This window comes from Psittacula echo (assembly GCF_963264785.1).
Source record: "Psittacula echo genome assembly, chromosome: 5".
NCBI classification, from domain to species: domain Eukaryota; kingdom Metazoa; phylum Chordata; class Aves; order Psittaciformes; family Psittacidae; genus Psittacula; species Psittacula echo.
The window spans coordinates 67,028,484-67,052,817 of NC_137739.1; the positions used below are offsets into that span (position 1 = coordinate 67,028,484).

The window sequence follows — 24,334 nt, forward strand, 5'->3', positions numbered from 1 at the left end:
AAAACTGCCAGAAACAAATGGCCAGCCCACTGCCATGGCAGAGTTCATTCTCAGAACACTATCATTATACACTGAAAGTATATATTGAATGTATAGGTTTAAACTGGTGGCTACATTTTATGCACACTTGCAAAACGAGCATGTAAAAAGCACACACTGTGTAAAATTCACAGTTCAGGAACAGCTCCTGAAGGAGAGCCGACACAACCAGTTCTTGGGTGATGGTTGAGTTGGGGTAACCCTGACACTGGAAAATACCCAAGTAGACACACTCTGTATAGAGAGTGTGCATACATCTGTATACATCCTTTGGAAGGAGATGCCTTCACTCCCAAATGGGTTCACTGGGCATGGGCCTAGATCCCTCCTGTCCATTGTCCTGGGTGAATGAAGAGCTGAACACAGCTCTGCCACCACTGTCCCACTGCACTCATTCAGTTACCTTTCAGCATTGCTCACAGAAACAGGTGGGTGTCTTGCCTTAAATCACCAGCAGCTGACATTCTTCTCCCCACCAGCCAAGATGAATCACCCTGAAATGGTGACCCAGCTCCTTGTTTCCTGACAACTAGTTAGCCCAAGCAGAGATCAAAGAGGAGGTTCCACATTGCCTCCTCTTCCCGTGCCTGCTGCTGGCTGGGCAGAGGCTCCAGCGCTTGCAGCCGTGCCTCCCCTGGATGCTCCATGTGCCTGCTGCTGTCAGTGCATGCTTGCACTGGTTTTGTAGGACCTCACACAAGCCAAGTGCTGGAAGGGCCTGCCCTGGTTGACATCCATCTCCCCTTTTGTGCTCACACTCCTCTGTCATGCTCTCATGTGTTCATGCTGGAAGCACCGCTCTTGGGAAATGAATGAATGGAAAAGCCTGTTCCAGCAGCCATGTTGCATGTCCCTCCTTAGAGCCCCACTGCCCCTGGGGGCAAGTGAAGACAGGGCCCCTGGGGCTGTGTCTCTACAGGCTGAACCCACATCTCCAATCACTGAATGTGCAGAGGAAGGCAGGTTTTGGCCCCCCTCGCACCTGCACTTGAGGTGTTTCCCAGGTGAATACATAGCAGCAGGGAGGACCATGCTCTTCCATAACAGTCCTCCAGGGCCACATCCCTTCACTGCCACTGCTTCCTGGGCTTTGGCCTCAGTGCCTCACCCCACCGCAGGTATCCTCTGCCTCTTTCCCCGGCATCACAGATACAAGCAGAACTGCAGCTGCTCTCCTGACAACCTCTATCCAGTGGGTATGAAGTGGGATTCTGGCAGCCCTCTGCTACAGAGGAGCCCATTATTACTGCCCCAGCGCTGTGGCCCCTCTGGGCGAGGTGGTGGCGGAATGCTTCTGCGGGAGAGGGATGCAGCTGGGAAACCCATCCTGGGGAGCAGCACCCGCACCCCTCAAAACACCCTCGAAAAATAACCAGAAGTTTGTGCTGCTGAATTCAGCGTTTTCTCAGCAGGGAACGAGCCCCGTGTCATCCACACACCCGTGAGCAAGGCGAGGGGGGAACTGCTCGGGGCACAAAACGCCGGGACGGAGAGGGCTGCGCCCCGCTTTCCCCCCGCGGGGCGGCCGGGGCGCGGCGGGGGGCTGAGCCGTACCGGGGGGCCGTGGCTGCGCGCCGCCCCGCCGGCGCTGCCGGGGGAGTGGTTTCCCCGCGCTGGCAGTGGCGGGGCCGGTCTGCGGGCGGGGAGGTGCCGCGGCGGCGGTGCCAGCGCCCGGCCCGGGAGGATGCGGACGCGCTGACGGAGCTGCTGGCTCCCCTCTGCCGCCGTGCATGGGCGGCGGGAGGCTGCCGCCTCGCCTCGCCTCGCCTCGCCTGCCCCGCCGGTGAGCCGAGCCGGGCCGGGGAGCGGGGGGTCTCCGCCGGGCTCGGGGAGGTACGGGTGGAGGGGCGCGCCTGCGGGTCCGGCGGTAGCCCGGGGAAGAGCCGACACCTGTAAGTCCTCTGCTGGCAGCGCCGCGGAGGCACGAACCCGCTTCCCGGGCCGTGCCACCACCGCGGGGCAGAGCCGCCGTAGCGGAGCCGGAGCCGGGCTGGGCGACGGGAGCGGGGCGCGGGAGAAGGCGCGGCGCGGTGCGGTGCGGGGAGAAGTCACTTCTTCGCCTGGCTAAAGGGGTAACGGGGGAAGAAAAGGCAGAAAGTGAGCCCTAGCCTTGGCTTGTTTCAACAGATTCTTACTCTTCTGAGTGAAGGATGTTCAGGAGAATTCACTGAAAAACTGGTTCTCCTTTAAAAAAACCCAACCCAGCAACAACTTGTTCGGCAGCCGACAGCGCTGTGTGAAGGAATCCTGATGAATGAGCATAGCACTGAGGGAGCTGTTGTTTTGTGGGCTGCGATCGACTCAGCTGTTCATTTATTCCAGTTCTGTTTTTCTTTTTTCCAAGGCAACTTTTGAGGCGAGGAAGCGGGTAGGAAAGCGCAAGTTTAACACAGTGAAGCTTTTGCTTGCAGCCTAGCTGAACTGGGTAAAAGAGCACTGAAATCCTGGTTTTGCCATCAGGTAGCAAATACTACGCATACGATTACTTGTAGAGAAAGAACAACCTTACTTTGCTCTGTAAATGAGGACTGTGTTTCACTCTGGGCAAGGAGTGTGAATATTTTCCATCTGCCAAGTGAACATACCACAGAAATTTTCTTTTCATCTGGGACAGAGCCGTGTTTGTAGATCTCTGAATATGCCTACAGTGACAGAGGGGAGTTAGGTGAGCCTGGATATAGCATTAACCCCTCAAGCCACAATAAGCAATAGACAGAGGGAACATTTGTTTCCATTAATCTTTTCCTGACTGGGATCTTTATTGCAGTTGTATAGGCAGTGCAGCAAAGGAAGCCTTCCCAGCTGTAGGCTCAACTCTTACTGAAGGACCCAGAAGTTGGTGCTCACACCTGTCCTCTAGCCTGGCTCCTGGCACAATGCGTCCTTATGAGTAGCCTGAAATGAAAGTGAAGCAGGGAAATCTGCCTACGCACAACCAGGCTCAAGCCAGTGTTTTCCATCTCTTAGATTTAATGAGCAATCAATTTTGTGCCCAGAAAAGAATCCAGCTCACAGCTCAGGATTTCGGTAATTAATATCCCATTTACAAAACAATATTTTCAGAGTCAACATTATTATTACAGAAAGAAAACAAGCAAACAGGGAATGGCTTGACCTGGTTTCCTTGCTTTCCCAATCTAGACTGACAATTTGTCAATCAAGTGGAATTTTCTCCAGCGTCTCTGGCACATTACTTTAGCAGAAGAAATGAATGTGCAAACATAGTTGCTACTTTCCCTCCTTTCTCACAATGATCTCTTTGTATTAAGCAACAGGCTTTTGCATAGATCAGGTATCAACCCCACAGTGTTACAGGCTGAAATTGCTCCTTCTCCCTCATTTCTGAAATTACACCCCTGCATTTGAGCCTATTTAACCACATCTGTCTATTTTGGAGGGGTTGGTCAGAGAAGCCTTGATCCGGGATGGATCCTGTGTCATGTAAGGCAGGAGGCACCCTGTCAGGACTTCAAGGAGACCAGCATCTGCCTCAGCAAGAGCCCTTCCCTTTGCTCCTCAGACATGCATACATTCTCCAGAAAAATCTGTAAATGAATCCATTTCCTGCATTTCCATCTTCAAATGAAGGCTTTAGTGCAAACCCCAGGAAAACTGCCAACCAATAGCTACCGGGTAGAATGAAAAAGACCAATTGATACCAACAGGTCCTTCAAACCTTGTCTCAGCCCCCTGTTTCAGCCTTTGTCTCTCTTTGATCACAAGTCCTTAGGGACTGGGATCACCTCTCCTTCATAGTTTGGAGAGAGCGTGACCACTGCCATTCTCTGCAGAGCAGAGAGATACCAGTACTGGAAGAAGCTGTGGTCCAGCAGGACAATCCTCTGCTCTCATCAAGGTGCATTGACTGATTCCACAGTGTTTTGCCCCATAGCGCTGTGTCCCTGTAGGACTAGGAGAAAATAGTCCAAGTCCAGCTCCACTGCTGAGACCACTGCAACTTCTGTAAGATGTAACCTGGATTTTCATCTGAATTCTGTCCCTTCTGTGCAAATATTTAGGAGACCTCTAGATCCAGAAGGTGCATATTAATTGGTTGGCAGGAGGACTCATAGCCCTATTAATGCATATCTGCTTATCTGCTTTCAGCATTAATGACTCATTAAAAAAGCAAACATACTGCATTTTTTTTTCATCATTTCATTATTTTTAGCTGTGTGTTGTCCTCGCCCTCTGTCGTGCCCCTTCCTACTGCGACAGCACGCGCTGTTCTCATATCCTCCATCTCAGGCTGAACCTCCCATACTTGGAAATTCAATTATGGTGACAGACTTTTAATTCCTAGAAAAAAACAGCGCCGGGTTGTGATGTCATGACACCTGCGGTTATGCCCTTAACTACCAACAGGGGACATTAAAAGTCTCTTCTTTGTCTTTGTACTCTTAGGAGTGTCTTTTGGGTTTTCGTTTGCTTGTATTTTAAATCTAACACTTTTGCTGTGTTGGCTTTACTAAGTTCTCTACTAAATGCTCAATATTGCATCATATTACAGCACTAATAGCACCATATTCTAATTTTCCCAAAGCTACAAGGGAAGAACTAGTTTAGCTTTTAAATAAATATTGTTCCACCTGACAGTACCTAACCTCTTATCTTACTCTGTTACCTAGAAATAAGCCCAGGTGTAGACTATCTGGAGTATTCTTTCACAGCACCAGAAAGACATTAGACATTTCACAATCCATTTCCCATGGCATTTCAATGTAAGAATCTCCTAGTCTGTGTTGATGCTCTAAGATAACCTTTTTTCCCCACTTATTTTCTGAATTCAGGACCTTCCAGAAATACCTAGGGAATAGCAGATAGAGCACAGGAAGCTAATTTTTGATCTGTCACCAATTCCGGGATTACAGATGTAATGATGAGAGACAATTGTGGCAGGAAATATGAGGAATGGGAGAATCGTGATCTTCCAGAAACAAAACCATTTATATCTGAGACCCTTTAGTAACAAACAGTTGCTCTGCATTAGAAGGAAGGATATACTGATTTGTAAGGTGCTGACTTCATAAGGTTGTTTTGAGAAACTGAAACCAATGCAAGACTCACTGTGTGAGTAGAGCTCAAAAGTACTGCGCTTGGCACAGGCACATTCTATCCCAAAAACAAGTTCTCAAATGACAGAGTATTTGCACAGCAAAGATACCTCTAAAAACATTTAACAGCTTGTTGAGGCTTATCTCTAATTTCGATGGGGCTGTTTTCTCAATGAGGTTCTCTCACATCAATTAGCTGCTGAATAGGATGTTAAGAAAAATAAATCCAACTTTCTCTTGGCACATGGTTCCATGAGGACTCTGTGGAGATTTCCATGATACCAAGGTCTACCAGCATTCAGAGGAGTTGGCTTAGTCATTCTTCCCATCTGCTATGTTTCTTCCTCCCTCTGCTGCTCTGCACATGCTTCCTGGCTAGCTACTCCTCATCCCTACCCCTGAGCATCCTGGCTGGCTGCCCTACTCTTCTCCCTTGTCGTACCTATCCCTTGTGGCATCTTCCACGAGGAAGTTCAGGTAGTTTACTGCTGAGATCAAAGAGCTGAAATAAATTAGCTTCTCTAAAGCAGCCAGGAGAAAGAAAAAGTTTCCATCAAGGAAACACCCATAGCAAGCATCATCGCAAACATAATTTGAAAAAAACTGAGTTAAATCATGCCCAAATCATGAGATTACTTTAAAAACTGTGGTAGTTAAATGCAGGTACATTTTAGTTCTTTTTCCTTCTTTGACCATTTATGAGTGAAGTTTCTAGCTCCTTTTTGCAAACAGGGTCGGTAGGAACTCGGACAACTACAACAAACGGAATTTGAGGCTTGTGTGTAGTCATGGTGCTCCAGGAGCTGGGGATATCAGAACAACGGTTTCCCAATGTCTCTCTGTGCAACATGAGGCATCAAGGAGGCCGAGTTAGAGTGACCTGCCAAGTGACTGTGGCCTCTGCAAGCCTGTGTTTCCTAGTGTTGGTAGTCTGCAGATGAGTGTTTGAGAAATTCCCCAGGGTGATATTTACCCCAGGAGCTACTTTGGAGCAGGAACAGTAAAAACTGCACTCACTGCGAAGTTAGCCGTGAGAGGCAGCACGATCTGGAAATAGCAGCCTCCTACCCCTTTTCACTCTCCCAAACTACGTGCTGTGTCTCGTGGTGAAATGCCTGCTCCTCCGCATTGAGAGTCATTTCATCTCGCTGCTTCCTGAGAGAGATCGGCATCTTCTGCAGAGCACATGCTGCTGAGGAGAGGAAGGCAGTTTTGGCCTGCAGAGAGCAGAACTCAAGTACTGCGTGGGTGGCCAAAGACAAGAGCTTCTGAGATGAGGGAACAGAACAGATCTCTAATCTCCAGACTCTGACACATATCGCACTTCTCTCAGTTGCTTAGGGAAGAGATTTGCATCCAAAAAGAAGTGGGAGGTTTAAATAGCAGTTCATACACACACACATTTATCTTCTGTGGTCCATGCGGTAATCTACATTTCACTAGTCCCATGGAATCCACAACACTTCATAAAGTGCATCCATTACAGATGTGCAACCAGTAGAAACAAAGAAGCCGTCCAAGTTCCTATCTGCAGTGTCCAAAAGCTGAGCTCAGTAGGCAGTCATGGAAATTGGAGGCTGAAGGGTATCACTGAGGTAAGTGCTTACTCTGCGTTGTGCCAAGATGCTGAAGCTAGTGTCCCACCTTCAGCTGAGCTACTGGGCATGGTCCTATCTATCTATGCATGGCCCAGGACACCTGTGTGTCCTGAAGCACTGTAGGGCCTAAGCTGTAGTTCCATCCTCCTGAGTAATATGAGACTGAGACATAAAAGAGTTGGATCCACAGAAGAACCTGGCCCTAGAAAATGCCAGCTGACATTTCCTTGCAGGGATGTGCACCTTCTGGTACCGTGTGAGCAGCCACTTCATAGCTTCATCCACCACAACAACTGTAGCTCTGTCCTAGATGGCCCACTCATCCACCCCAGCCGAACCCAATCTGCTCCAGCAGAATGGCCCAAATAAGGCATCCTTTCTTCTTCTGGGTGGAAGAAGCCCTTGGACCTGTTTGTTTATTGGGAATTGCTGAGCAGGGTTTAATGTGGCACATCAAAATTTTCCACTTTGCAAAAATCAAGCAGTAGACCATCGCTTCTCTTGCCCAGCACCATTCTTATGCATGCTCTGTCCCAGTCTTCCTTGTAATCAATAGCAGGGGTTTCTTTTTGTAGCACACACAAAGACTAAACTCCTTGAATGAAGAAAAGTTTGCATTTATCCAGAGGCTTTACTGGGGTAAAGAGGGGGGACCGGATGCCCAGGGCTGAACTCCTGGTTTGTTTGAGGTGCTATCTGAAATCAGTGGGAATCACGTGTGCATTGAGATTGCATGGGTGAGCTCCCAGATCTCGGTCTTTACAGTCCCCCCGCACAAGGCTGAGCCTGTGAAGCCTCATGGGGAATGTCTCTCCAGCACAATAAACATGGGTCTGGTAAAGCCCTTCAACTGTCCCATTGAAATAAGAACAGGAGGGCTCCCATTCCTGCAGTGCCAGAAAAATGATAAATTTGAACACAGAACAAATTTTTCAAGGCCAGTTCAAGGCCAGTTTCTGCTGCCTATCTGCACTGAGTTGTTAAAAAGTGCACCTTCAATGTGGTATTGTTAGGCTGTTATCGTCATAGTTCCATGAGTGCTCAGTGGGGGAACGGTTAACACGGGAAGTCCATGAGGGGAGGAGGCTGTCTCACAGCCCCTGCTAATCTCGCAGCAGCCCTAGCACTCTGTGGTCAGGTCTCACTCTGCCAGTTGTCTCTATCACTGGGGCAGCTGGGGAGGAGGGGTGATCCTTTCAGAGTAGGAGGCATCTCTAAATAAAAGTGACCCGATGCTGGAGGTGCTGCTGCCTCCCAGGGAAGCATTTGTGGCTCAGCACCTCTCAAACACAGGGCTGCTTTATCAAGCGACCGATCTGTGGGCTGCCAGGGTTGCAGTCTGTGGCCTGTTCCTATTTCTGTTTGCCTGATGAAACGCACTTGCCTTAAAAACATGTACTCTGCAATTCACAGTCAATTTACCCCAAAGAAAGTCTTTGCCTGCTGTGGAAGTCCTCTCCCTGCATGGGAAAGCCAGGCAACATCTTGCTTCTCCTCCCTAGCACTAGTTGTTCTCCTGTGGGTGGTGAGACCACCCCACCAGGAAGGACCGTGTCCTTGTGGTGTAGAAATTCCAAACACACAATGTGTCCCAGATGCTTTCCAAAGTGGGAGAGAAGGCACCTTTTGGTGCCTGGGCTTTTGGCCCATGCCAAGCAGCACAAGTGGATATCCATCTGTTTGTGTGGGATGGTAGGCTGAGGGCCCTTGACCTGGGCAAAGGGGCCACCACGGAAGCATTGCTTGGTTTCACTGGTGAAACCAGCTCTCTTATCATTCCCTTGGTAGCATCTCCTCACATTTTGCATAGTTGCTAAGGTTGCTATGGCTCCTAAAGAGGCAGAACAGACCAGCTCTTTGGAATAGCCACTGAATCAACTGTTCTTTATTGGGAGGTGTAGCAGAGCTCTCCAAACCCAGAGTCACTGGTGTCTCAGATCTGAGGCTTCTTGGTCACTGGTAATAGCAGCACAGCTGTATTGATACTCCTGAAGCCAGGGAAGAAGATGGTTATCAAGCTGAGGCAAAGGAGGGCAAGTTATTCTGAGGGCAGAAGTGGAGTAGATTGGGAGAGGATGCCTTGAGCAAATGGGCTCCAAGCCGGACTAATCAGCAAAGTAGCTGTAAAGCTGGGTAAAAATAAGAAGGGACAAGAAGAGATAAGCAGAGAAGGGTTTTGCTTGAGTTATTTCCAGACTGCTTCCATTGCAGTAAAGGTTCGTCGCACAGTTTCAGCAGCCATGCCTGGTTTTTGAAAGATTAAGCAGTATCATAGAAGGAAGGATATTAGTTTGTGTTTCCTCTACTTTCAGCCAAAGAAGGTAATCACATCGATTATGTAGCTAAAGCGAATATTTCCTCTTCAGAGAATAAATGCGTTCTGGTAGGTTTATACACTGGAAGCACTTAACTCTTCAACAGTCTTGACTTGGAAGAAGCTTTTCTGTTTTTAAATAAGACTGTGGGGCTGGGAGAAGGGATTTCTTCCACACTGCAGTTCCTACAAGATTTTTTTATTACAGCTTTGAAGTAGCTGACTCCTAGGGGCTGACATCTCCTCTCAAACATGGCATTTGGCATAGGACAGAGTTGCCCAAAACACTGGAGGGGAGATTGGTCTTGAGTCAGTTCAGTCCAGAAGTCCTTTGCTGAGACTGGAAAAGCAGTGGATGTTGGTTTAATTCATTCAGTACTCTGTGGATCCTTATATGCTGCTAGCCAGGTATCTGAAGATACCTCTAAATAGCGAGTGGCCTGGTTTGAATTCCAGCCAGTGGCCATGTGGTGCCTGGCTTGTCAGCTCTTACACCATTTTGTCTCTCACTGACAGATAACTTAGTGCAGTAACGGTTCTTATTAAACACAGCCTTTTCTAAAGAAGAGATTGAAGGTAGGCAAGTTTGTGCTGAATTTTCATAGGTTTAATAGCAGTGGTTTTTTAACGGGTAGTGGAATAAAAATATTCCCAGTGTAGATAGCATGGTACTGGATGCTCTCTGGTTGCCGTCAAGAGACAAGCACTGAGTGTAGTCATTAATTTTTAAGGTACAAAACATTAGTCTCTGAAGTTGGTTTGATTGTTGGTTAGGAAGGAAAATTGCCAGACAAGAATTAAATCTTCTGAATTGAATCCTGGGGATGGAGATGTGATTTCCTGCTTCCCTAGTTTGTAATAGGCATGGCTTATGGCTTGTGAAGAAACTCCAGGATGCAATGCAGTTTTTTCACTGTCACTCTTTTTGAATAAAATCAGTGTGCTGTTAGTCCAGTGTTATAAATCTTGGTAGGAAGGCTTCCAGAGCAGGTAGATTTGTTAAATCACTTGGGCTGGAATCCAAAACACTGGAAGATACAAAATATATACACTAGTGCTATTCACTTCACTGAAAACACTTTTTTCCTGTCCAAGGAAATAGCTGTGACTGGCATGAATATATATTTGGCAAGCTGTAGGGCTAAACAAATTTCTCAGAAAATCATCTTTGGCCAAGATACTGACTATATTTCAGCACTGTAACTCCTCAAGCTCTTAGCAGCTAAGACGTCCTGATAGAGAAGTCATCAGAAATAAGTGATTCACACTTTGAAATGATGCAATCCTTACCTCTGCTCACAAGGATTCCTATCCTGATATCAGTCAAAGTATTACCTTCAGTTTAAAGTGGACCTTTGCAAAAATCACTTCTGTGACATCTGAAAGAAACATGGTAATGTAATCCTAAGGTATCCTTCTTTCAGCGTATTTCATCTTCTTTGTGTCTTGCCCAGTAGCTTCTTGAGCAAGAATCTCTTTCTTTGCTGTTTTGAATTGTTTCTCACTAAGCACACTTATCCTGCCAAATAAGTGTATGCATTTTTATTTTCTGATTTTCCAACTATCATAAAAATTCCTGTATGGGAGAATTTCAGAGTGTCCCAGTTTCAGCAGTTTTTATGTAGTTTACACTAAGGAATAAGGTTTAGCATCACAAAGAGTCTGATTGCAAGGTATTTCAGCTAAGAGATTTGGGTGCTTTTGGAACATTAATTGCCTTTGTAATTCACAAGGTACACTACCAGCTGCATCCTTAGTGAGATCACATCCCATCTGGCATAGAAAATGATACAGACCTTCACAGTACGAGTTTCTGCAGCAAGTTTTCAGCAGTACTCTTTCACACTGGTCACTGCCAGCGTTCTCACTTTGGTTGCATGCTCTGACTCTTGTATCATCTCTTTCAGGCACTTTAAGGATTTGACAAGAGTTCACACAACACTTTGTCAGCGACGTGAACTCCTGCAGCAAGGACAGTTTATGAAACTGGCATCCATTGATGTGATTGAAGGTAACATGCTCTCTTCCGTCATTGCCCTCCACTTGCCACTTATCCCCTGCAAAGCCTCATGCCCTGGCCGGGTGGCCCCTTTTGCTGCCTGTCCTGGCTGGTGAGGTGAGAGCAGGATCAGGCTTCAGTTTGGTGCATGTCTGAGTATCCTCCATGTTTATCCTTGCTTCAGGTAATAGCTCTTACTAACCATGACTCAGCCAGTCCCATAAAATGTGGATTTGCCCCTCTTCTGAACGAAATCTTTGCTTGCCTCATGCAACCTGCCTGTTTTCCATAGCCACGTAAGTACTTCATGTTCTTGAATCCTGAAGCTGGTCTTCGTTCAAATACTGTTTTGCCACCAGGAATTTCACAGGTCAGTCCTGCCCTCTGCTCAGAAGCTAAAATAAAAGTGTGTGCATTGTTTCTGAGCACTTTCTCATGGTAAATGGCTTAGCACTTATCAACCTATATATTGCTCTGTCACTGACCTTGTTAGTGCCATCACAAATAGCAGAAAGTGAGATGTGTGTTCGCTCCATGCCTCTGGAAAAGATCAGTATGGTGTGGTCCTGCAACTGCAGCAGTTGCATTTAAGACAATTTTCTCTAAAAGTAGTTTTCTCACAGAAAAGCAAGCACAATTTTTTTTTTCCCCACCCTTAATTGATATCTTTGTGCTTCATTAAATCTAGGGGAAGTAAATGCATCTCTGAATTCACTGGTTCAGAGTAGGTGACTCATCCACCAGAACAAAATTTATTCTTTGTTTGTAAATGCTATTTATTCCTTGTTTTGCATCACTATGGCTACTGTATGTCATTGGTGATATCAGCATCTACCATGCATAAGGTGAATGCAAGATCGAATTTAAGAGATATAGTTCTTACAATAATCTGCTTCTATCAGCCATTTTTCTGATGTATGTTAATAGGTCTCACATAAAAGCAGCACCAAAAGTGGCTCAATATTTTTCCATCAAAACTGGCTGGAAAATAAAAAATTCTCCTTCACATAAATTGTATCAGAATTAAAAAAACCCTAAGCAGCCACCAACCCCCCTTTTCAGATTCTGTGGCTTTTTAAACAACTCAGCGATGTCTTAGAGGTGATTTTAAAGTTTCAGGTGAACAGATTTGCAGTGGAATTCCCAATTTTACATCTAGTTATTTTTAGAGTTAAATACCTAGTTAAGCTTGTTAGAAGCATCACTGCTTTCACAGCCAATATGTTTTTTACTAAGTGGAGACTGAGAACAATTAATCTATTCCAGTTAAAGCCTAATTCCTTTGCCAATTGCATGGACCCATGTTCTTCTTTGAAACACATCAAGTACAATCACTTCTGCCATCCTATTCAATCAAAGCCTTCAGTTGCACAGATTTTGCGAAATGGCCTGGGCTTCAACAGCTTGGGAGCTGATTCAGTGAGGCATCTGCTGTAACTCTGGAAAGACTGTCACCATTTTCCTAGCCAGAATCATTTGTCTTTGTCATTTAGAAATAATCTGCAGGGTATAATGTGGTCTTAGGGGAGCACGGAGCCCATTATTGCTCAATAATAGAATTTCATGAGGTCTTAACAACTTCTTTGAGCTCATACGGCACATTTGACAGTGCATGTGTGAATGTGTATCTCTAATGTCCTGTGGAACAAGGATAGAGAAGGGTTTTAAACACTTGGTACTTATTGAAAGGCTGCTAAAATAAACCAGCCAGCTGCGGGCAACTGCAGAAGCCTGCTGCTGACTGGTGGGGACCAGCCCCCAGGCCACACAGCAGTGGGACATGTCTTCTCCATGGTAGCCAAGCCCAAGACTTCATAAATTCCATTCCCCACCCAAAGCCTCCAAGATTATTTCTACCCAAACACACACTTTCTCATTTCCTTTTCTCTGCAGTCCAGGGCAGCTGGGAATTGGGCACTGAATTCCAGAAAGGAACCAAAAAGAAAGATGTTTGTCTTGGATATGGTCAGAGCAGTGGGCCCTTGCTCCCTCAGGCTCATGGCTGGATCCGAACCACAGGCAGTGTGATAGCCTCCAGACCAACTCTTCCCAAATAGCTGGGATGAGAGAGCAGGGTCCTACTAAGGCCCAGCGTGGTCATCTGCAGGGGCACTGCTGGAGGAGCAGTAGGGAGGATGCAGAAGGGTCCCTCTAGGACTGAGGAAAAGACCAGGACAGGGAAAAAGGGCAAGAACTGCATGAGCATCAAGGGGGGGGATCAGAAGGAGGATGCAGTGGAGGGAGTGCTGCTTTCCTTTTGGCAAGGGAGGATACAAGGGCATGTCTGTGTCCTTTTAAGTGCTGTCTTGGGTGGCAGGAAAAGCTCCGGGAAAGAGTCTCACATTTCCAGATCACCACTCCCTCAGTGCTGTTGTCCATGGGTGTCCAGCGCCATGGTGTCCATGGCCTGCTGGATGCTGCAAGACTAAAAGCATGTGTCCAGAAAATAGATATATTTTACTGAGTAGGTGGTTTGTGGTGTTCTGATGTGGGTCCCTGGGGAGGGTACAGGTCTAAGAAAGGGTAGGGAGCTCAAAACTCATTTCCCAGCAGGACCAGAATTAATGGCAGCATTTAGTTGTGCCTAAAGGGGTGCTTGCTGTGGCAGGTGGCAGGATGGTGTAATTGATGATGCTTACACTCTGTGTGCTGCAGGAGGCTTCAGCAGCCATTAGCTGCTGTACCTGACAAATGCCAGCTAGGAAGAGTGAAATGCCTGGTGCAAAACCCACCAGGGGTTGATGTATTTCCATCCAAAATGAAGGTGGCCCCTTCAGTTTGTAGGTCAAATAGAGTGGTTCAGGCTCTGTCTGCTCCTACATGCTTAATATGCGCTATGAAGTTTTCAAACATCCTCAATTTTCCAGTAGAATGCTGTATCTATAAATCTCAAATGTGAGGAAAATCCTAATGCCATAGGAACATGCTGCTACCCAGCCATGGGCTGCGCTGAGCTCCCTGCAGCAAGGGCTGCAGCCAGATCTCATCCTTCTGCTCCAGGGTGCCCAGCAGAGCAAGGAGAGTTCAAGGACCAGCGCTGTAGGGCTTTGGGTGCCAAACAGCACAGGGGGATACTTAATGGGCACGTAAACAGCTTAGGTTCCTAAGTCGTTGGTTTAAATGAGATTTAGGTGCCAAACCTTCCCTCATGCATTTGAAAATGCCACTCAACACCTCTCTGAACACTCAGGCAAGTAAAGACTACTGCAAATCTGGCCCTTAGACACCAATACAGCTGGTGTGTCTGGAATTAACAGTTTAAAAAGAAGTGCTGGCTCATGACTAAATGGAAGAGACATTTGGGAAGAGCAAATATTGAAGACGCTATAAAGAATCAGAATAAGAATTTAATTCAAGGCTGATAATTCTATGAACAACTTGTTCATGAGAAAATGCCATTTCTGAGCTCATATATCAGTAATAAACTGTTTTCTGATAACACTGGAGGACTCAGACTTCTGAGACTCTGTGGGGGTCCTCTGTGCTGTTCGGGGGGTAGCTGGGTTTGATGCCTTGCTCTGCATCAGAGCATGCACCTGTAGCAGTTAGCTTGGGGGGGCAAGGAAACACTTAGTGGGCTGTTTAGAAAGGATAGTCTGCAACATATTTATTTTAATAAATATGAAAAGTCAATGTTTTTGTTAAATTAACTGTGGGGTCAAAGCTCAGAGCTGAGTTTCACCATTCTGCTTTAATATTTGCAGCATGACAGAGGTGATGAACACACGGGAACCGGTGATGGAGGAATTTGCGCTCAGCCAGACTCCTGAGGAAGAAGGAGGCCCTTCAAGTCAGGTAACTCTATCAAAAAGTGAAAAGTATCCTGAGTTGCTTTTCAAAAGCAATTTAGTGCAACCAATAACTGTCATATACGTAGATGCTGAATTGCAGAGCACAGCTGCCAGAAGAACAAGCCCTGAAATACATGTGTGAACCTACTTAGGGTTTATTTTTAAAAGGTAAGAGTTCTGACAGGAGATATTTGTCAAGTTCCAGGTCTTGGTGGCATGGTGACAGCAGTGCCTGGCTTCTGTGGGGATGCAGGCAAAGAGGCCATCACCAAAAGTTCAGATCTGAGCAACCATCATGTGATAGAGATGTCCAGTCAATACTGTACCACAGCTTTTCTACAGCCACCTTTGTGATGAGCTGAGTTTCCTCAGACTCAGAGGGAGCTCCTTTTCTAGAAAAGAAACCATTTGAAATGATTGTGTAATTCACTTAAATGGCTGTGGCATCGTAGCAGCAGCACTGGCCAGGGCCATTTGCTGGCAGGTGCAAGAACATTTTCAGTCCCCAGGCAGTCTCCTGCACCCACTCACCGACCCGCCTGTGGAACTGATTCCAGCAGGAGACATCACGATGCCCTGAGACCCCTTGTGACAGCTCCCGTGCTGTGGTTGTGCTCGTGACTCTCATTATCACTGCCAGGGACAAACCGCCTAAAAACGTGTCCTGGTGGAGCCAAGCTGTCTCTTGGCATAAGGTGTATTATTGCAAGCAGACTCTGAAAGGCACCGGAGCAGCCTGTTTCAGGTTCAAATCAAGCACCTGGAAGCCAGGGAAGTCAGAACTGAAATTTTGCAAACTCCTTTCAGATCACTTGTGCGTGTAATGAAAGGCTGTGTGCAGTTAGAGAGTGTACCATAAGCTTTCCCATGCCTCATTGACCACACTGGATAGATGCTGCTCATTCACATTTTCAATATTCTCTTTTCCCTTTTTTATCTAGTCCCAGGTTTTCATTACTGTGTTAGTGTAGACTGCCCAGACTCTGCCAGCTCCAACTTGACTTATGCATTTAGGGCAGTTCTATGGTGTCCCTGGTCATATATTCTAGAGGTTTTTCCCCCAGCTCCTTTACCCTTTTCCTCTGGGAGAAGGCAGTCCCATCCACATGTTAGTGATGGCCACCTGAGGCAAAAAAGCAAACAGAAATGAGAGGTAACCCAAAGTCAGTGACTCAGTGGGAAAATTACGCTTCTTCTAGCAACTTCCAGGCACTCTGTCCAGGAGACCGGTCTTTCTCTTCCTGCAGTCTCCTGCCCACTCGTCACACACTCCAGCTTCCGCAGCAAAACACAGCGAGGCCCTACAGGCAGCTCTGCTTCCTGCCAGTCCTGACTCATTCCTGGCGAGATGTGGTAAATACTGGGCTCCGGTGGAAAAAAACATTATGTGATTGGTGTGAGAAAAGTCCATATGAGAAAGACACAAATAAAAACAGCCAAGCTGAGGTTGCATAGGTGCCTTGCCTGAGTTCTGTTTCAGCCTTAATAATCTGTTCTTAGCGTATTTTTAGATCAGTGTGTGTCATTTCCTGAGGCTTCAGAAAGCAAATGAAAAACCAGACATTTCATTGCATTGGATCCCCCATCCAGGGGTTGCCAGCAGGCTCGGGGACAGGGTGGCTGTCACGCAGCCCTCTTACCGCCCAAGCAGGCTGAGCAGCACTTCATATGCAGCCCTGGGAGGAAGTAAGGCAATTTGCCCACTATTTCATGGCTATTTTCTGCCACTGAGGCATGAGGCTCAGGGAGGTGAGCTCTACCGTGGGTCTGAAGAAGAGCTCTCTGCAGCTCACAGGTGTCTCTGAAGCTGTCCTGGCCAAGATTTTACTTTGTCTGACATTTGGAAAAAGCAGGAGTGTATTAGCAGCTTCTTAAAAATTCCTCCCAGTCAAGACAGCTGCCATGGAAATGTCTTTCCAAATTATAAACAGCTCAGGAGGAGGCTGTGTAATGGGAAGTTTGGGGGAACTTTTCTGATAGGCAGCATGAGCAGCATTGCTTGATCAGGACAAGCTAAACCCTTGTGGGTGCAGCTCAGGGAGGCATTAGAAAGGTTTACCTTCAGGGATTCTCTTGGTCTAGTTGCAGTGAAGGGCTTTCTCACAAAATAAATGTCTTCTTAATTGTGTCTCCTTTTGCAACACAAATAATAACATACAGCGTTTTTCATCTTTGTGTAGATTTGCAAAGAGTAATGAATCCTTGAAACACTACCATAGGGAGTGAGGGTATGAGGATGAGAGTTACTGTCCTTCCCCGTCTTCAGAAGTCAGATACAGGCATAGCAGCAATGATAAAAATGTGCTTAGTGCTTCACAGACACATAGGAAGAGAATTGCCCTTCCTAAGGTCTTGCCGCCCCCTACCAGCTCTGATGCCAAGTTGGGACAACTGAACCCTAAGCTCTTAGAGATAGCAGCTACTGGAATGAAGGAAGGCTGCAAAAGCCATGGAGCAAACACCTCCAAGTGGGTTATGACAGCCTCGGGTCCCCGGCAATGCCCTTCGGGATATGCTCAGCTTTATGGTAGTTAGGGAATATCTGTGTGTTTCTGCCTGTGCTCATAGCGGGAGCTGTGTTGAGACTGGCTTACACAAGCAGCAGCACTCGATCTAGGCAGAGACCCTGATTCAATAGTGAATGTGTTGCAGGTGTATACAGTGGTTCCCACCTGCACACAGCAAACCAGTGTTAAATTCCAGGCATTGCCTGGACTTTAATGTAAGTGGAATAAACCAAAACAAAATAAGATAAACTCCACCACCATGGAGAAATTTACAGCCCATTAGTGCAGGTATATGGAAGAAGCCTGGAGATAAGACTTCAGTGAAGCAACAACAGTTTGTCTTACATTAACATCCTGAAGGAGCTGGAATGATTTTTCCTAAAAAAACCCCCAACAACCCAAAACCAAACTAACAAAACCAAAGAAAACCCAAACAGAAAAAAACCCCAATCCAAAACAAAGTACTCTCTTGTACTGAGAGATTTAAATGAACCAGCGATGTTGAAAACAAGAAAGCACTTCTATGTGCTGCACTATCCTTCACTAAAAAGACCTAGTTCAGCTTCAAGCTGTAACTGCTGCACAGTGTTTGACCTGCATCTTCAGAGTGACAAATTAAAATAGTAGCTTGAACCATCCTCTGTGTAAAGGTGATCTCTGGGGCTACCTGTTCTGCATGAATGCATCATAAAATACAGTGTTTCACATTACAGAAAGTAGCTCTGCACAATGGTGGCTTCTTAATAAACTGTCACTTCAAGAAAACATGAATCTAATCTCAGAGTAAAAAACCAGTAGCTAGAAAGGCTGCAGCCGTTTAGCTTATGACACAGCAACAACCTTTGTGTCCTAAAACCCCACCAGAACTGAGACATGAGTATTTGGCAGCATATTGAATTTGTCACCTAAGTCTCCATTTTCACTATGTGCATCACATCACACAAGTCAAGGCAATCGTCTGCCTGACACACTGGAGAGCAAAGTTGGTTCTTTGCCCAGGAAGGGACAGCATGTGCAGAGGAGAGTGTGCTGAGACCTACAGCCCCTCCATGCCCACACTTGGACAGCAAGAAGCTGGATTCAGCTTTTCTTGAAATCCTCCCTGTGCAGGACTGTTGCCCTGCACCAGTTTGAAGGGGCCTTTTAATAGATCTGGGAGTGCATGTCAAATGCAGAAGGGATGCTAAGATGGAGCAGGTACTCTGCTCTGAACATGCAACCCTGGGCAACACTTGACAGATGTGTCCCCAAATGTCTCACCAGGCCTTCCCAGACTCACGTGAGAAGTACCCCAAGCTGTCCAAAAGACTGCCATCGATTGTAGTGGAGCCGACCGAGTCCGGGGACGTGGAGAGCGGGGAGCTGCGCTGGCCTCCTGATGACCTGAAATCAGCAGAGGACAAAGGTCTTCACGGTGACCAAAGAGTCTGTGTCCAGCAGCAGCAGCAGCAGATGGATCTGGAAGGTCTGAATGAGTAATTTTCATCCCAGTTCCCCATAGGAAAATAGCAGTTTCAGGCCATGCCGTGCACTGAAGTTAATAGTGTACCAAAGAGCAGTAGGTGCTTGAGGGTGCCCAGGAACACTTGCACTGGAGAGGGAGTCCTGTGAACTGAAAATTTCCTTGTAGCTTTTGGGCGCATGGTGTTTTCATCTGCATCAAGCTCAGTGCTGGCCACTTGCATGGCCAACAGGCTGTTCACTGTACGCCACCAGTTCACCCTAGAAAACTGTAAACCTGCTGAATAGTATTTATCTATCTCCCTATCTCCTTGCCTAGAAACAAAGTGTTTAATAGCTGCATGTTTGTAAATCATCATGGTGTTCCAGGAGCACATTAGTGTAGCAGGAGCTCACAAATGTGTAGATATCAGTAGTGATGTCACTGTGGGGTAATTATGGCTAAAAGTAAGAGCTTGTTCGAGTGTAGCTGGCACGGGGGGTGGGGTGACGGTGGTGGTGATGGTGGTTAACTGCTAGTTTGCAAGTAGAGAAAATTGCTCATGTCAGGTCGGATCACCCTAAAGAATCAACTTACTGATGGAGCAGGGAATCAAAGACTGTTGTAGCTGTATGAGGAAAGAAATACTGAAGCGCCATTTCTCTGCAGATACTTCAGCACACCCAGCTCAAGAAGTGGAAGGCAGTACAGATACTCTGGAAGGCAGAACTGAAGAGGATGAGTAGAAACTCTGTGGCCTCAGAAGTGAAACTTCAAGTTGTGAATGTTGTTGGAAAGCTAACACACTTTGAAGACATGTCAAAGTAACCTGTATTTAAATCTGCAAGAGTTTTATTTAGTTAGTACCTGGTAAGAAGCATCTGGGCTTTAGAACTGTTCTTTTAAACATCTTGATTTTTAGGCTGGGATTCATATAATTTGTTTAATTTTTCCTTGGGAAAGAGTGGGGCATGTTAAGAAATACAAGATTATCAAGGAAAAAATGCTCCTAATTTCAATTAGCACATTTCATTGGTTTTACCTTTTTCAAGCAAGGCTGCTTTCAGGTATCAACAGCAGGACAAAGGGGTTACATTTCTATAGGAGGGATGTCTTAAACCTAAAACCTTTCTTGATTTTAGCCATTTAAAACTAGCACTGTGATATTATGGACAATAGATGTAATATAATGTCACCATTTGGTTTTGTAACTTTTGTATAGATATGCAAGTGTAAGATTTGCCTCCAGGCTGCCTTTCCAGGGGAGCCCAGAGCAGATCTCTCCCTTTGGCTAACCTGTGCAAATTTGGATGAACCAGCCTTTTCTTAGCCGCCTTTTCAGAAGCGCTTTCTTGCTGTACATTGACGAAGCAGATAGCTAGTCGCTGGTGTTTGTGGAGTGAGGCTGTCTGTGGTAGGTTTGGTCAGGTGGATTGTGCTGTTTGTGTGCATTTCAGGACCAGGTCCAGCTGTGGCGTGTGGTGTGTGAGTTCCCCACCCTTGAAGCCAGCAAGGTGGCTCCCGCTTTCGCCAGGGTTGGATTGGTCCCATCTTATTAATAGAACTTGTTGTGACAATTCTCCTTTTGGTATGTTTTGTGTATGCCATAGGTGCAGAGCCCCAACTGTTTCTCTTTTAACCCAAGCCTGGCAGTGGTTGGGGGTGGGTGACAGGAGCTCAATAGGACAGCCCAAACCTACCCTCCATTGTGCATGACACCAGGTCCCACCCAAGCCACCTGCAGTAGGAGAAGGGTGGAGAAAGGCTGAGGTGGTAGGACACACATCACCTCCCTCTTGCACAAGCGGTGCTGCCAAGGGGAGTGCATGTGCCAGGGTCTGCCCTCACCCATGGCATGGGCCATTTGGCTTTGGACGCACAGCCACCATGGAGACCAGAGCTCATGGTGGGACAAGCTGTCTCTGGACACTTCTGGTCTCCAGTGGATTTTCCTTGGGCATTTGGGGGGCATTTTGACAGTGGTGAACCCCTTCCTGAATGGTGACCTCCCAGAGACTTGCTCCCACCACTCCAGGAGGAACACTGGTCTCAGCCCAAAACACTACTTTTTAGACAGTGTTGGTGGAGACAGATAATGCGTGTACTCAGAAGGGTTTGACTGTGTCAGTGACAAGTATCCCATAAGCTACAAAGTTGGCTTTCTCCATCTCTGCAGGGCTGGCTAGGGCTCTGTACTTCCAATTAATGTCGCAGCCGGAAGAAGCCTCTAGCTGTAGGTGGAATGAAATAACAGGATTTCTTCCAGCATTAACTCCTAAGTTGACTTCCAAGTGCTTTCTTTTCTCTAGGATTAATTTTCTCTAATGGCAACTTTTAATTGTGTGATGGTGGATAAAATTTACTGGCCAGATGTATCAATAAGATAAGTTTATACCTTCTTAGCAACCAAATTTAATATATTTACTTACAAAGAATTCTGTGCGATGAATGTTTAATACAAAGGAAAGAGACTATTTTACTTCAAAGCAACATTAATTTATGTACGAAACTATAGCTCATTATTTGGGGTGTTTGGGATCTAGGACCCTTTTTATAAGCAGTGTAGTATAGTATAATGTGATACTTAAGTTAAATTTTGCTCTCTTAACCTATCTAACAATCTGTTTTGCCTTCCTGATGTAGACTTTCTTACCTACACTGTCACAGAATTATTTTGTTGGATGAGTGGGGTTCTGGTGAGAGCACTGAATTCCACCAGAGTAACTGAACGTTTCGAGAGCACCTCCTAAATATGATTGCTCTTCCTGTCGCCCCCTTCCCTGGGGACAGTTTCCCGGTAAAGCCAATGAATCAAGAACAAGCTCAAGCTATGTGTTTGGGTGGCCCATGAGCATGAGAGGAGGTCCTGTCTGCAGCTGGTTGTGGCAGGAGGAGAGCCGCGCTGGTGAGGTGGCCGGGCAAATGCGAGGTGCTCTTTAAACGCTGCTGTTCATTGACCATCAAGAGGTTTTACAAAGCTCTAAGGGGAAAACAACAACGGTGACGACATATTTTTAGCTATGTGATTTCCTTTCGATCTGCATCTGCCCAGCTCCATGAGGAATGACGTTAGATGTATCACTTAATTTGCTTTTCACTTTATAAAAGGAAAAACAGTTGCTTGAACACTTCCCCCAATTTTATGTGCTCTCTATCTACTTTCAGACTCTCCCTCCCTTCCTGCTCTGGATGGCCCTTATCCTATTTCCACCTGAGGTCAATGGCACTTCCCTAAATAAGTTTTCCAAAGAAACAACAAAATTCTACATACACCATGAAAAAACTCCACACAGCACTACTTTTTTTATCCTACTACGTAAAGCTACAGCCCATACAGAAATCTCAGATTTCCTCCTCCCAGCTTAATTACTCCTCTTTTTCCTTTTCCCTCTTTTTCACTGCTCCCTTTAAGTATTTTACCTGAAGCAAATGGATGCTTCAAACTAAAGCTTTCTCCTAAAGCCATGTGGCCTCAGTTTAACAACCACGCAAAGCCAGACTCCTCCTCCCATTTTTATTGTTCTGAACATCAGCCAGAGGCCCTAAACTAGGAGAGCAAGATATATAGAGAAAATTGTTTTATACAGACAAGCCCTATTTATTCTACTTGCAGGTCTATGAATGTCCACTTACTTTGTCTGTGTGCAAGTGTTGTCTCTCTAATAAACTCAATTAGTTGTTTTGTATTTTTCTGGATTAAAAGCTTTGTAGAAACTAAAAAGGGAAAAAAAGACATTCAGTCATATTTTTCTAGTCGAGCTTGTAGAATATTTCATGTAGTGCAGAAAGGAGGTTTTATGGAGTAAGACATCGTTGGATTTTGCTCTATTTCAGTTCTTTCTAATTTTATAAAATGCCACCTGTACATAATACTCAACTAATGTATGTCCTGTAGATGTATTACACCATTTAGCCTATTAAATGCCTATATTGGACCTACTCAAAAAAGCAGTATCCTCAGAGCTTCTTGGTTTAAAAAAATGCGAAGGGTTATTTGTGGTGGTGTGCAACTCCTGTCCTACCACTAATACTGTCAATACAGGGGAACAAAGCTTGCTCTAAGCTTGCCTTTGCCCTGTGGCATGCAAATACTCATGTTGGCCCTCCATCACACATGCTCCTACACAGATAAATTCAGATTTATGTCAACAGCAGTTGTCATCTCTGTCTCTTTCCTTCGAGCACTTCCTAGACCAGGCTGCTCAACGCTCACTGATTCTATCTTGGGATTTTCTTGCTCCCCCTTGCCCTGGGTGGTACTATGCCTTGTGTGCTGTGCTAGCGGCGAGCCAGTTGGCTCATCTTCATTCACCTTTAATGCGATGCACATTTTTAACATTTTCTGGAAAGGCTATTGTGGAGCCCAGCAGGAACTCACATTACTAGAAACCTATACCCTGTGCAAGGAGAGCGGGGTCATGTGGCAGAGAAGATGAGAAGCAGAGATAATCTGCCATGGAACAACCAATTTTATCCCAAAATGTCAAGTTACCAAAAAGCAAAGGATCAGATAACTGGAGGGTGAGACTCCCTCTTCCTTTCCCAGTTCAAAAGCAGCTGCGTGCTGTTTGCTGAGATGAATATATCAGCATGGCAAAAAGCATTGCTTGGGGTCAAAGCCAGTTTTTTCCTTGCCTGCCACTGCAGGTCTGTGCCTGGTGGGCCATGGTGCCATGGTTAGGGACATTTTCTGTGTCCCAGGCTGGAGGCAACGAGCCCAGCTTTGGCACCGCAGCGCTTGCAAACCTGATGCTTAATGTCACTCAGTACTGGAGTTTCCATGAACCATGCATGGAAAATCTCATGTCCAGGCATATATTACCCTGGGGGTGGGGTGGTAGAAGGACTGACACTGCCTACTTCTCATCTCCCTGGGAGCCATCCCTTCCTTCTAGGGTTTTCCTGTGTGGTGTATGGTGTTCAGCCATGTAAGGATGCAACAGGTACTACCTGATGGCTCCAGGGGCTACAATTTCAACTAGTGCCAGTTTTATGTACCGTGGTATCAGTACTGAGTCCTGGCCATTCTCTTTCCTTGATTCTGAAGGCAGGGGGAGATTATCTGCAATTAATCTTATAGGATGAGGATGGCAACACCATTGCCTTGCTCTTCTATTTTACATTGACATCCACAGGATCCTTAGGTTCATTTAATGTTATCCCATTGACAAATTATGAGACATTTTCATTTATCTTTAATCAGACATGTGCTCAGTAGCTTTTTCTTTCAGATGTATTCTGCTTCACACTCCTGTCTAAAGGAGCAAATAACATTTTCAGTGCAATTACCCTTTATTTAAACCACCAGTAAGAGACGGAAACTGGCTTTTATGACGTTAAGCTGAAAAATGTCACATCTAAAGCAAATCAATCCTAATTTGTGTTTTTACCATTTTTTTTTTCTCTCTCTCTTTTTTCTTTCCAAATCCAATATTTGTATGAACTCTTTTGTGGAGAAAGGTGATCGCTGGCAGCTACAGGGAGCCATGACTCCCACAACAAACAGCACATCCCTCACATTCACATTATAAAAACTGTTATTCATATGCGCTGCTTCTACCACAAATTAGAGCAGGGCACCCTTCTTCCCC

The 24,334-nt window shown here is 46.0% G+C and overlaps 1 protein-coding gene across 2 annotated transcripts; it reads left to right on the plus strand.

Moving 5' to 3' along the window:
- Nucleotides 1–1,677: 1,677 nt before the first annotated feature.
- LBHD2 (LBH domain containing 2) lies at nucleotides 1,678–22,626 on the plus strand. 2 transcript variants are annotated; one of them, XM_080619215.1, is made up of 6 exons: nucleotides 1,678–1,822; nucleotides 10,913–11,016; nucleotides 11,189–11,300; nucleotides 14,709–14,799; nucleotides 18,566–18,767; nucleotides 19,413–22,626. In XM_080619215.1, the coding sequence occupies exons 3-6, from the start codon at nucleotides 11,230–11,232 to the stop codon at nucleotides 19,487–19,489; spliced, it is 441 nt and encodes a 146-aa protein (XP_080475341.1). In that variant the 5' UTR covers nucleotides 1,678–1,822; nucleotides 10,913–11,016; nucleotides 11,189–11,229; the 3' UTR covers nucleotides 19,490–22,626. The 2 variants fall into 2 exon arrangements, with proteins under 2 accessions (XP_080475341.1, XP_080475342.1); XM_080619216.1 differs by lacking the exon at nucleotides 11,189–11,300.
- Nucleotides 22,627–24,334: the final 1,708 nt, after the last annotated feature.